The sequence below is a fragment of the Sorghum bicolor genome, chromosome 2 (genome assembly GCF_000003195.3).
Source record: "Sorghum bicolor cultivar BTx623 chromosome 2, Sorghum_bicolor_NCBIv3, whole genome shotgun sequence".
NCBI classification, from domain to species: Eukaryota; Viridiplantae; Streptophyta; class Magnoliopsida; order Poales; family Poaceae; genus Sorghum; species Sorghum bicolor.
The window spans coordinates 13,990,424-14,003,406 of record NC_012871.2 but is presented as its reverse complement, the minus strand read 5'-3'; the positions used below and the strand labels follow the sequence as shown (position 1 = coordinate 14,003,406).

The 12,983-nt window shown below is 46.8% G+C and overlaps 1 protein-coding gene across 1 annotated transcript; it reads right to left on the bottom strand.

The window, feature by feature from the left end:
- LOC8057327 (xylulose kinase) lies at positions 1,047–3,481 on the bottom strand. Its single transcript, XM_002459701.2, has 7 exons — positions 3,291–3,481; positions 2,975–3,195; positions 2,747–2,898; positions 2,262–2,659; positions 2,071–2,159; positions 1,596–1,946; positions 1,047–1,469 (listed from the first exon to the last, which is right to left on the bottom strand). The coding sequence occupies exons 1-7, from the start codon at positions 3,352–3,354 to the stop codon at positions 1,266–1,268; spliced, it is 1,479 nt and encodes a 492-aa protein (XP_002459746.2). The 5' UTR covers positions 3,355–3,481; the 3' UTR covers positions 1,047–1,265.

The following is a 12,983-nucleotide window of genomic DNA, read 5'->3' as shown; positions in this document are numbered from 1 at the left end:
GGCCAGCTGCCGACGAATATAAGCTTTTGCCATAGCATTCTGTGCCATGCCAAATGATTCATCCGCAGCCGCAAAGAGAAGATGTGATGCGATCACTATCCTTGACAAAATCAGCTTAAAGGTCATCTTTTAGGCCTTGTTTAGTTCCGAAAAATTTTGGCAAATCGACACTGTAGCATTTTCGTTTGTATTTGATAAATATTGTCCAATCATAGACTAACTAGGCTCAAAAGACTCGTCTCGTCAATTCCGACCAAACTATGTAATTAGTTTTTATTTTTATTTATATTTAATACTCTATGCATATGTCTAAAGATTCGATGTGACGGAAAATATGAAAAAATTTGTAAAATTTTCAGGGAACTAAACAAGGCCTTAGCACAAGAAACCAAACATCTCTTCCCTCTCCCCTATCTCATTCACAGAGCTTGGCCTTGTTTAGTTCACCCAAGAAACCAAAAAGTTTTCAAGATTTCCCGTCACATCGAATCTTGTGACACATGCATGAAACATTAAATATAGACGAAAACAAAAACTAATTACACAGTTTAGCTGTAAATCACGAGACGAATCTTTTGATCTTAGTTATTCCATAATTGGATAATATTTGTCACAAACAAACGAAAGTGCTACAGTACCGAAAACTTTTCACTTTTCGAAACTAAACAAGGCCCTTGTTTGCAGGATTATTAGATTGATTCGTTTTGTTCATTATACATCTTTATATATATGCTTGGCTACACTCTGGACACAGGCACACACGTGCATACTGGTCTCACTCGATCACGGCGCAAACACCGTTGTGTTTAGGTGTTTAGTTTGCCCCGTAAAATTTTTTCATCCATCCTATCGAATCTTTGGACACATGCATGGAACATTAAATATACATAAAAAATAAACTAATTACACAGTTTGGTTGAAAATCGCGAGACAAATCTTTTAAGCCTAGTTACTCCATGATTAGCCTTAAGTGCTACAGTAACCCATATGTGCTAATGACAGATTAATTATGCTTAATAGATTTGTCTTGCAGTTTCCTAACGAGCTATGTAATTTGTTTTTTTATTCGTTTCTAAAAATCCCTCCCGACATCCTTCCGACACATCCGATGTGACACTCAAAAATTTTTTATCAGCAATCTAAACGGGGCCCTAGACCTGGACCTGGGCCCGGCGTGCTCGAATCACCACCAACTCCTGAATCCTATCAAGAAAGGTTCTGAAAACATCTGCCATCATTTTTTTAAAGCATAATAGACACACTAGCTAGCTAATTAAGCTGCTGGCGCCCTTGAGTGCTAGCAATGCAGCTCCATAGGCTGCCTCAGTCTGCTGGGCTTTCCGGACCGGCACGCCGAGCACCCTCTCCCGAATGGCCGTCCACTTGTCGTTCTGCGCCCCTCCCCCTGCCGTGAACACTTCCTCCACAGCCGTCGCGCCGAGCTCCTTGAGCAGATTGTACCCCTTGGCCTGGTTCATCCACCCATAAAAAAAAATCAGAAACGCAAGCACATTTATAGTAGCTTAATAATTTCAAATCTAATGATGTGCCAAAATCAACAGAGTTTGATTGGTTTAGTTAAGTTTTATTTGGACCTCAATTCGCGCGATGGATTCCAGGATGCCGTGCAGGTACTCGGCGTCGCTCACTGGGCGGGGCTGCAACCTCGGCGTCATGTCGGGATCAGAGACTGGGAACCTCTCGCCCTTCGCCGGCAGCGGGTAGTAGTCGAGCGTGGAAGGCACGGCCGGGTCGATGTGGTCGCTCAGCGCCACGAGCTGGTCGTCGGTGAAGAGCTGCCGGAGCACGGCTCCCCCGGTGTTGGACGCCCCGCCGACGAGCCAGTACGTGTCGTCCAGGCGGTGGCTGTACACGCCGAACCTCGCGTCGTCCACGCGGACTTGGCTCACCAGCTTGATCGCCAGAGTTGAACCCAGCGACGTCACCTTCATTACATTTAACAGTTACTACAGTTTAGTTCTTCGATTCGATCAAGAGAAAACCAACAACACAACACTGTATTTGGTGCGTGTTCCGTGTTCGTGACACTACATTACTGCTACTACTCACAGCTCTTCCTGGTTCACTGCTGCGAGCTGCAAGGAACGCCGCTATGCTGTCGGTGGTTCCGGTGCACACAACGCAGTTCTTGGAGAACCCTGCATGCGTGCCAAAGACAGGATGAAACAATTGATGCATAATTGGATTGTTTGGGTTTAAAAGAACGAGAAATTATAGTTAACACAAGTGTGTTTAATTACCGTACTGTGAGCACACGTCATCTTTGAGTGCAGCAATGGGGGTGCCAGGTGCTCTGACGGAAGCAGGCAGCATGCGCGAGTACGGCTGCGACGTCAGCCAGCTCGGGTAGGCGTGGAGCTCCGGATCGTAGCCCACCTTGAGGGCGTTGTTGTAGTCGGAGACGCTGAACTGGCCGTGCAAGAGCCAGAGGAGCCAGTCGGACTGGTGCATCAGCACCGCCGCCGCCGGACGACTGCCGCCGGTCGTGGTCGAGGTCCACCACGACACGAGCTTGCAGAGCGTGGAGGAGGCGGAGCACACGGTGTGGTTGGCGGGCGCGATCGACTCCACGGCGGGCAGCGCGTCTGGGAAGCTCTCGTTGTAGAGGAACGGGCCGGCGAGAAGCTCCCCGGTGTCGCTGCGGCGGCGTCGCGGACAGTTAATTCGTCAGACACACACAGATTTGCCGGTTTCGGTCGCGTCCGAGAAGTTGATGTTCATTCACCTGTCGACGATGAGCGTGGTGGCCGAGGTCCCGTCTATGGAGATGGAGGAGATGGACGGGCGGTGGACGGGCGGGATGTCGGCGAGGAGCTGGAAGAGCGCCGCTCGCCAGGAGCTCGCCCAGTCCGTGGCGGCGGCGGCGGCGTCGCCGACCTGCCTATACAACAACTCTCTCCAATCAAAGGATGCACTGGATGGCTCGTCAGGAATGGAAAGTGGATGCTCTTACAGGAACAGGGTAAGCTCGTTTCCCTTCCGAATGGATGGCTCCTTCCTTGTCGATGAGGGCGTATCTTGCTCCGGAAGTTCCGAAGTCTATCCCGAGGTACAAAGGCGTGCCGGCGCCATCGCCATCGCCGGCGCCGCGGGGATTCTGCTGGCTAATAAGCATGGTGATTCTTACCCTCGATGTAACAGCGCGGCTGCAATCCCTCCGGAACTCCAGTAATCCTGAGAGAAGTTAACATTATTAAAGGTCTTGGATTGGATCAGCAGCAACAGAGTGAGTGACTGACACACATAGCATGAGGAATACGTCCAGTTACCTCGTTTTGCAGGGTGGCGATGGTGAGGCAGCGGCTTTGCTGAGGGAGTGAGAGCTGACACCATGGGCGATCGATCGAAGACGGCAGTGGACCTCGAGCCCCGGTAGGAGGCGAAGGCGATGCTGGTGTTGGCCTGCAAGGCGAAAAGGAGAAGCGCGTGGCTAGCAGCCAAGCAGTGCCGGCTGCGAGGGGAAGAAGGATAAGGAAAGATTTTTGGAAGAAATGCACTTTAGGTCCGTTAATTTTTGCGAAAGTTTTTCTTCCTAAACTTTAAAATCAGGTAAAAAAATACATACATCAACTTTAAAAACCGTATATATTACATTCCTGATTTGGTTATGAGCAGTTTTGGAGGCAATTTTGTCTTTTTCATTTTTATTTATTTCGGCTGAATATTTGTAAAATTATAGTAAATCACATAAAATTCATAAAATAGTAAATCTGATTTTGTTGGGCTCCAGATAAGTAGATCTACGCAGTGAATATATAATATTGTATATTTTAGTACAAAGTTTTTGTTGTAGCTTTAGATCTATGTTTTCTATAATTAATTAGAATAATTCATAACTATAATTTGTATGGTCTAATTGTGGTGAAATTTTTTTATGTTGGGCTAATTATTATATGTTTAAATTGTGAAAAAAAATTTATATGTATAACTTAGTTATAGATTTATTAAGATTTAACATGTATAAACCTAAATAAATCTATAACTAAGTAATACATGATCCAATGAGTATGAAATTTTTATTATAACTTAAACATAGAATAATTAGTTCAACATATAAATTTTATTACAAGTGGATCATAGAAACTGTAGCTATAATTAATCTAATTAATTATAGAAAAACATAGGCTTCTACTGGGTTGTGCTTGCGGGCCCGAAAGCATAGGCTTCTACTAGGCCTGAAACTGGCCGGAGGGGTTTTATTGGGCCGTAGTTCTAGCACCTATGTAGGTGGGCCCTGCGCGTGATGAGCACCTGAGCAGAGGTTCGGCGGTGCCCGGGCGGCGTAGCGGAGGATCCGATCCATTCGTATCCTGCGCTCTGAGTCTACCACGACCACCCCCAACCTCCATTCGCCGACGACTGGGCGAGCGGCGCCGACCTTGTTCTTCGGGTTCCTTCGTCGGCGGCGACGAGCATCCAACAGGTGGGACCGCCCCTTCGTTTGCCCATCCCTTCCTGCTCTGCTGAACCGAGCACCCACCCAAACCCTACCTGAAGCAATTTGTATCCGGATCTAACCTGAGCATTTTAGCAGCTAGGCCTGTTGGCTTCGATTTGGTATCTAGAGTTCGGTTACAATGTCTCCTGCAATTTTGTATTTCTAGACCTGGTCTGATTGCCAAAATGGGTGTGCAGGGATTGCCGATTGCAGGGGCTGAGATGAGCTAATCATAACTGCGAGGAGGTTCGGTTTTCTTCTCCTCATTGCGGTCTTCGGAGGTGGGATTTGAATCAGAGATGGACGACGACGACGACGACAGCCTAGGCATTCAGAATTGGGGCTTCTACGACACTGTCAAAGGCAACCTCGGCCTGTAGGTCATGTCGTCCGTGCCACCTGACCGGGACACAAAGTCACTGCTCCCCAACGGTGCCTTCTTGCAGCACCATGGACACCACAATGCCCCGCGCCAGCTCCACATGCAGCAGCACTCGCAACATTCCGTGGCCCCGTTGGTGGTCGGGCCTCTATTGGCATGCCTGCCAAGTCGCAACCTATTCACATGGACTTCTCACGCAATGAAGCTTGGCTGCACCAGTTGCACCACCAACGTCCTCCTGAGCAGAAGGTCCTTCATTCTCGCCCTATTGGACCAGCTGGGCATGTTGGGCATGCTATGTTTGTCACTTTGTAGGTTGTAGCAGGGGCGGATGCAGTGTGTATATTGGGGGAGCTTGAGCCCCCCTACCCCTGCTCGGAAAATGGAGCCCCCAACAATTTTATGCATGGATGAAGAAGAGAAAAAAATGGAGGAAGATGAGGAGAAAGAGAAGTCCCCCCCTCTTCTACCCCAAATTGGTGATACTAGATCCGCCACTGGTTGTAGAGCACTAGAGCTGAATCTGTAGGACTAGTTTGTAGCTATGTTCAGTTTCAATGACTTTATATTTCATGCCTATTTTGAGCTTCAGATGTCTACCCAATTGAAGTTTGTTTGTGTCTAGGATGTCAGTAAGGGGTATCCCAACCGACACTCATAACGAGAGGACTCATACGCAAATCGAGGCTTTAACTCGACACTCTGACTTACATACGTAGTTGCCAGAACTCGATGTCGACCGTGGCCTCGAACACGGAAGTAAGGTCTTACGAATCGACAGGGGCTCGACTAACGGCGACCGTCGAATACGGAAGCGGCTCGAGCGAGTCGATGGACCTCGAGCGTAAAGGCGCCTCCCGCCGCCTATTGCGGGTACGAGAGCCAGGGCATTTAATGCGTCTACCATGCTCCCACCTAACCCGACAGTCACGGGAAACGTGATAGGGAACAAGCACCCGTCCAATCTCCACTTTTCCTAGCTTTATCCCCCGAAATGGACAAAGGTACAACTCGGTACGGTAAGGCAGACGAGATATCGCATCATGGTATCCCTCGAGGCACCTGAAGTCAACGTTCCCACAAAGTGAAGCTGTTTGTGCGTCCGACCCTCGAGCGGGGCACGTCCCTTCTCAGGGATGGATCAGGCGATGAAAGTCAGCGCTCCAACAACCCCAGACGTGACTCCTGTCGCGACGTATAGGCGTGCTTATGCCTGATCCAATCCAAGACGACACACATGGGCTGAATCCAGAAGCGCACGCGCCATCATCACCAAGGTACACTATAACAAGACGGCTCGAGGTCACGCCGGTACGGAGGCCTCGTGCGAGTCAGCGCGCCATACCCCTATCGAGGCTTATTCTAATGCCTACATCCTATAACCTAGGTCTCCCCTTGGAACTATAAAAGGGGACACTGAGAAAGAGATACACAAGACAACTAGTAGAATACGAACTTCTCACCACCACTAGCCAAGACATAGATCCCTTGGCAACACCTGCCTGTATTCACCCCTGTACAAGCACTTAGGTGCAAGATAATATAAAATGTCCTCCTCCGCTGGACGTAGGGCCTTCTCTTACCCGAACCAGAATAAATCTCCGTGTCATTCTTGCATCACCATCCGGAAGAGGGAGCACGCACACAAACTCACTCGTTGGTGTTACCCCGGGGTCAAAACACCGACAGTTTGTATCCTTCACTTTGCAAAATTTAGTGTAACCATAATAGTCTCTAATTTAGGTGGCATGAAATTCATTGCATTAATTAAATCTGTGTGGAAGTAATGGCATTATGTGAAGGTTTCGTGAAGATGATTGTTAACTTATTAAAAAAAACTTGACCACTGGGGGGAGATGCTCTCTCGGCATTGCAATATGTTTTACTAGTATTTGAATGCAAACTTGCAAGGGGAGAACCCCCCCCATCATACTGCTCTTACTGGTATAACTTTTGAGAAGCTGGTTAACTGTTAAATTATTGTACGGCATATCTTTTAAGTTGTGTGAAAGGATCTAAACAATGCCTAGAGGGGGGGTGAATAGGCGTATCTAAAAATTCTACACAAAACTCAAAGTCACTTGTCAGCAACTGTCGGAAGTCCCGACAGTTTGGGTCAGAACTTCCGACGTTGTCAGAAGTTCCAACGCAAACTGTCAGCAGTTCCGACACCTACGGGAAATGAACTACAAGTGCTTAAATGAACTTTGTGAGATCCACAACTTACAACACCACTGTCTAGTGGTTAGATGAGGATGTTGAGAGCCTTCCTTGACACCAAGAGTCCCCCAAACCGTAGATCGAGACCAAACCCTAAAAGGAGGTTGAAGTACAAGCAAATACAAGTAATACAAGTAGATCTTAAGAAAAACAACCACAAGAGACACAAGGATTTAACCCGAGGTTCGGCAACCCCACTTAGGAGTTCCTACGTCCTCGTTGTTGAGGTGACCACCAAGGTCGGAGTCTCTTTCACCTCCTTGCCTCCCTCAAAGTAACCACAAAGGTCACTTGAGCTTTCCACTAAGAAAAACGGGGTAATACAAACTTTCCAAGGCTCTTCCACAAGATGGAAGCTCTTGGACAACGCCTAGCCGGCTAGGGTTCCAAGAACCCAAGAGTAATAAACTCAAAACCTACCGGCCTGACGAAGAGATCAAGTGCTCAAGCTTCTCAAAGCGTTGCTCTCACTTATCCACTCTCCAATCACTCCAAATCTTAGGTGAATCGAAGTTAGGAGCAAAGAGGAAGAGGAGAGAGGAGTCTTGAATGCTTGGGAGCTGTTTTGTCTGAGGGTTGGTCGCAATGAATGAGTGGGTAACGGTTAGAAACAGAGAGAGAGCTATTTATACTACTGGGAGAAAAGTCTGCTCAAATCTACGTCGGAAGTTCCGACACAGGGTCGGGACTTCCGACACACACAGGAAACACTGTTCAACAGGCACCCTGAGACAGCGCAGAAAGTCAGTGTCGGAACTCCCGACGTACGTCGGGACTTCCGACGCGTCAGCACTGCTGACACAAGCCGGAACTGCTGGCGCTCGCGCGAGAGAGCAGACAGCCGGAGTCCTGGCGTCGGGACTTCTGACACGTGCGCGCGCAGAACTCAACGTCGAGACTTCCGACTCACGTTGGGACTTCCGACGTTCACAGTTTTCGCGCAGCACGTCGGGAGTTCCGACCCGCGTCGGGACTTCCGACACCAGAAGTCACAGAAGGTAAACCTAAGTGTGGGGGTATAAACCCCTATACCCTTACGGCTAGACTTCGGCCAGGAAGCTTGGCCCATTACGAGACGAGTTCAAGGCTTGATCCGATAACCTGGAGTTTCGCGCAAGGAAACAAGATGGGGAGATCAAGCAGGATTCTAGTCGGTTAGAATAGGAATTGATATCGAATTATCCATGGCAATTGTAACCGACTAGGATTAGTTTCCAGATCTGTAACCCTGCCCTCCAGACTATATAAGGAGGGGCAAGGGACCCCCCTAGGACATCATATTCTCTCAACACAAATCAATACAACCAGACGCAGGACGTAGGTATTACGCCAACTCGGCGGCCGAACCTGGATAAAAAGCTTGTCCGTGTCTTGCGTCACCATCGAGTTCGTAGTTTGCGCACCGTCTACCGATAAACTACTACCGTGGGTATACCCCAAGGTAGACTGCCGACCAGCTTTCGTCGACAGTGGCACGCCAGGTAGGGGGTGTGCGAACAGCTTCCCAGACGAACAAGATGGGAAATTTATTCATCATCATCAACCACGGTGACTCGCTTCCGGCGGCAAGCATCTTTGGGCAGCACGTTACAGCGTGAAGATCTTGATTGACGTGTCATTGGGCCCTGGCGGCGGCGTACCAAGGAGCAACTCGACCATTGCTGACCGGATCCGATCCCTTCATGTCTAGCTAGCTTGTCTATGACACGATCCAATCTGGTTCATGATCGACGACATCCAACCAAACTAAGGAAGGGCAACGTACATCTTGAGCCATGCAAGATAATCACCAGTATTGGTGACATGGATAAAGCTTGCATGGGCCATCATACCATGCATGCATCAAACCGGAGGTTCTCATCAAAATCAAGGGGTTATGTAAAGCTAACGGCGCTGGACCATGGCAAACCTCGAATCGATGCAGCATCAAGGTCTCCAGTGTTTAATCACTTCCGTGTTGTCGACTCAGCTTGTTATCATCTGATCCTGTAATGCGATGAAGCCACAAGATCCAATCTATGCAAAACTAAGCAGCATCAAGCACGCACAACGATGAGGTGCACCGCACGTGTGAGATTGGGCCTGTATAGAGGCGAGTTTGACTCCAACCTTGAGCTGATGCAGACTCCGACACCAAATATATCACAAGAGCGGCCGGCGACAGGATTCCGTTACGACGAGCGGCAGACTGTGGTCACGATCACGAAGATGGCAAGCGCAAATATGATCGTCGGCCTGTTGACAATGGCAATCGTCTACGACTTTGATACATATTCATCCAAGCTGTCAACAAGCTGCTCGGCCTACTTAATCAGACTATTGCCACGTCGCAATTATGATCGTCGCGAAGAACGGCGCTACGACAACCGTGACCACTGTCATGATAACAAGTCAAAAAACCCGAGGGCCAGACAATTTTGTCGCCACCGACCAGACTTTCGTCCAAAGATAAGTACACTTCTAATATTTTATTTATTTTTGGCATAATATTTTTAATATTATTATCCTTCAAAAACAACTTTTTGTTTAGCCACACTAGTTTTTTCTCCTACACGAGCTTTCCAGAGCCGGTACTGTCTCCGACTCCTCCCTACACGTGCACGAGATCCGCCCTCTGCGTTCCGGGTGGTCGGCAGTAGCTCTCTGGCGAGGCTGGCAATCCCACGCGTGTCTAGGTTCGGCACCTCATGCTGATTGTTGGCTAGACCAGAGCTGGTACAAGCTCTAGGATGAATTAACTACTTGTGCTAATTTTATAACAAAAAATCTAAAACTTATCTCAGTACTGATTTTTATCTAAACTTTATTTATACATCATGTACTACCTATTCTTTATATTTATTTTTCAGGGGTTTGGCCCAGTCGACAAGCTACGCTCGGGGACTCGTCGACTATTCCCTACGCTGTGCCCGGGGACTGCTCCGACCACCGAGCACGTTTACGTTCCCAACCACGCTCGGGGACTTGTCGACTACTCTCTATGCTGTGCTCGAAGACTGTGCCGACCACCGAGCACGTTTACGTTCCCAACCACGCTCGGGGACTTGTCCACCGGTCCCTACGCCGTGCTCGGGGACTGTGCCGACCACCGAGCACTATACGCTCGGGGACTGGTCGACCAGCTCACCAATTTATGAACTTGGGGACTGCACCGACCACCGAGCACTATACGCTCGGGGACTGGTCGACCAGCCCACCAATTTGAGAATTCGGGGACTGTACCGACCACCGAGCGTTATATGCTCGGAGACTAGTCGATTAGTCTATTCAATTGCAGACGAGCATGATATGCTTGGGGACTGGTAAATTCAATTTTTTAGACCTTACTACAAGGCTCATACTTCGCCTTCCAGCAAGCTCGGGGACTACATCGGTACGATGCATCTGGCGATGCATCTCAGTTTCAGAATTTCTTTAAGAACTTTTCTTTTGACCCTGGCACCACGTGTCTACGTCACCTACTACCAGGCTCGGGGACTAAGTGGGCACACTTCACCTTACGGTGAATATGCTTGCTATTTTGAAGACTATACTTTTCAGAAAAGTAAAGTGGGCACACTTCACCAAGAAAGAAATCTTTTTTAATTTAGAGCACCATGCATTCTTCAAACAACCTGCTTCTTCGATGTCAATGTTGATCAACTGTTTTTTGAGTTGGTCAAAATACTGTTGCAACTGTTTGGACGACTTTCCTGCTTATTGAAGACGTCAAGCCTCACTGATCGAAGAAGCTCAAGACGGCGTGCTACATCACAATACATGGTGCTCGGGGACTAGCTGTGGGGGTATAAACCCCTATACCCTTACGGCTAGACTTCGGCCAGGAAGCTTGGCCCATTACGAGACGAGTTCAAGGCTTGATCCGACAACCTGGAGTTTCGCGCAAGGAAACAAGATGGGGAGATCAAGCAGGATTCTAGTCGGTTAGAATAGGAATTGATATCGAATTATCCATGGCAATTGTAACCGACTAGGATTAGTTTCCAGATCTGTAACCCTGCCCTCCAGACTATATAAGGAGGGGCAAGGGACCCCCCTAGGACATCATATTCTCTCAACACAAATCAATACAACCAGACGCAGGACGTAGGTATTACGCCAACTCGGCGGCCGAACCTGGATAAAAAGCTTGTCCGTGTCTTGCGTCACCATCGAGTTCGTAGTTTGCGCACCGTCTACCGATAAACTACTACCGTGGGTATACCCCAAGGTAGACTGCCGACCAGCTTTCGTCGACACTAAGTGCAAGAGAGGTGCTAGAGTGTCTCTAAAAGGTTTTAGTTGAAAGACTTGAGCACTCTATCTTCCCCAAACCAACAACTTTTGAATCCCTCTTGATAGTACGGCATACCTATCCCCAAGTTAAAAGATAAATAATTAAGCTCTAGATTGAATCCAACGCCTTTCTCACGAACGAAGATTTGGGGGATACCATTTCATCTTAAGTCAAACCTTTGAATCTTTCATGAGAATAATAGCTATAGCAAATCTCAAATACAACGCATTAGTCCCTAAATTGGATGTCATCAATACACCAAAACCCACAAAGGGGGCAAATGCACTTTCATTGTGTTTATCAAGTACTCATATGTATTTGATTCATTACAATTCATACTCAAGAATAGATTCAAGAAACTAAATCCTTGACCGCATCTTCATTCCTCCACTGCCCTTCTTGCTCACCGTGAAATGTTTATAGAACTTTGCTTTTAGTTCATGTTGTATTTTCTTGTCAAGTACTGGTTGCCATGTACTTCCTCCCATTGTAAATATAAGTCCATCTATGCTTGTCCTAAGTTGAACTTTTTTTACTTTGACCACTAAATCTAGCATTTTATATAGATTGACAACATGAAGTTCACACTAGTATATTCACTATAACAAATACTTCATAATATATAACTCTTTATGTTGGAGATATATTTCTGTAAATGTTGCTAGTCAAAGTTAAATAAGTTTGACTTTGGACAAGACCAGAGGGAATTATATCTACGGTCTAAGAAAGTAGTATAGTATTTCTTCAGAAAGGGTGTGTGGAGGTTGTGTTTAGGCTCTATTTAGATTTGAAATTTTTTGACCAAAGTGGTAAAAAATTTTGTGGTCAGAACTTTAGCTTAGAAGTCTGACGCACGCGAAAAATTTTAGGTGTTTAGTTTGGCAAAAATTTTTCCGACACAACTTGGGCTGCATGCAGTTGCAGTTGTCATTGGTGGGCTTCCATGGGAGTATGTGCATAGTAGCAGACCTTGTAGCCCAAAATTTTGACCCTAAAATTTTTTGGCCCCGTTTAGTTCCCAAGCCCCAATTCCACAAAAATTTTCCTCTTTGGGCTAAAAAATTTCAAATCTAAACAGGCCCTTAACTTTCTTTGGTATTTGTTTGCTTTGGTTTCACAATCCATATGTTAGAATAAAGAGGCTGTCCTTGAGCCTAGGAGGCTAGGACCATATCTTAGTGTTGTGGTTCTCAAAAATGGTTGAGAAGTCATCTAGTATTTCTATTGGCATTGAGAGAAGTGTCTTTTCCAAAACATTTTACAACAAGAGTTCAGGTGGTGAAATCTGGTTATAAAGCTTGAATGAACGACTTGACTGGTGAAGCAGATTTCCAACAGTATGACAAATGGGATCTGAGCTTATAATGCAAAATTTGAAATTAGTTTGGTTCTTTGCAGGTTGTTATTTGTATATGCTTAATGAAGAGGCTGTGTTTTAGTTGAAATGTTGATGATTTGGTTCCTGGTTTGTTGAATTGATATCTGGATCTAACAAAACTAAGTAATCATCAGATTAGTTGCTTTTTTATGGCTATTCCCCGCAGGGAAATGCAACAGGAATTAAGTTGCTTATCTGGTTGAAGTACTGGAGTTCTAGTTTTCTTTGATATGTAAGTTGGTATAATACATCCTTAAGCTTTCTCTTT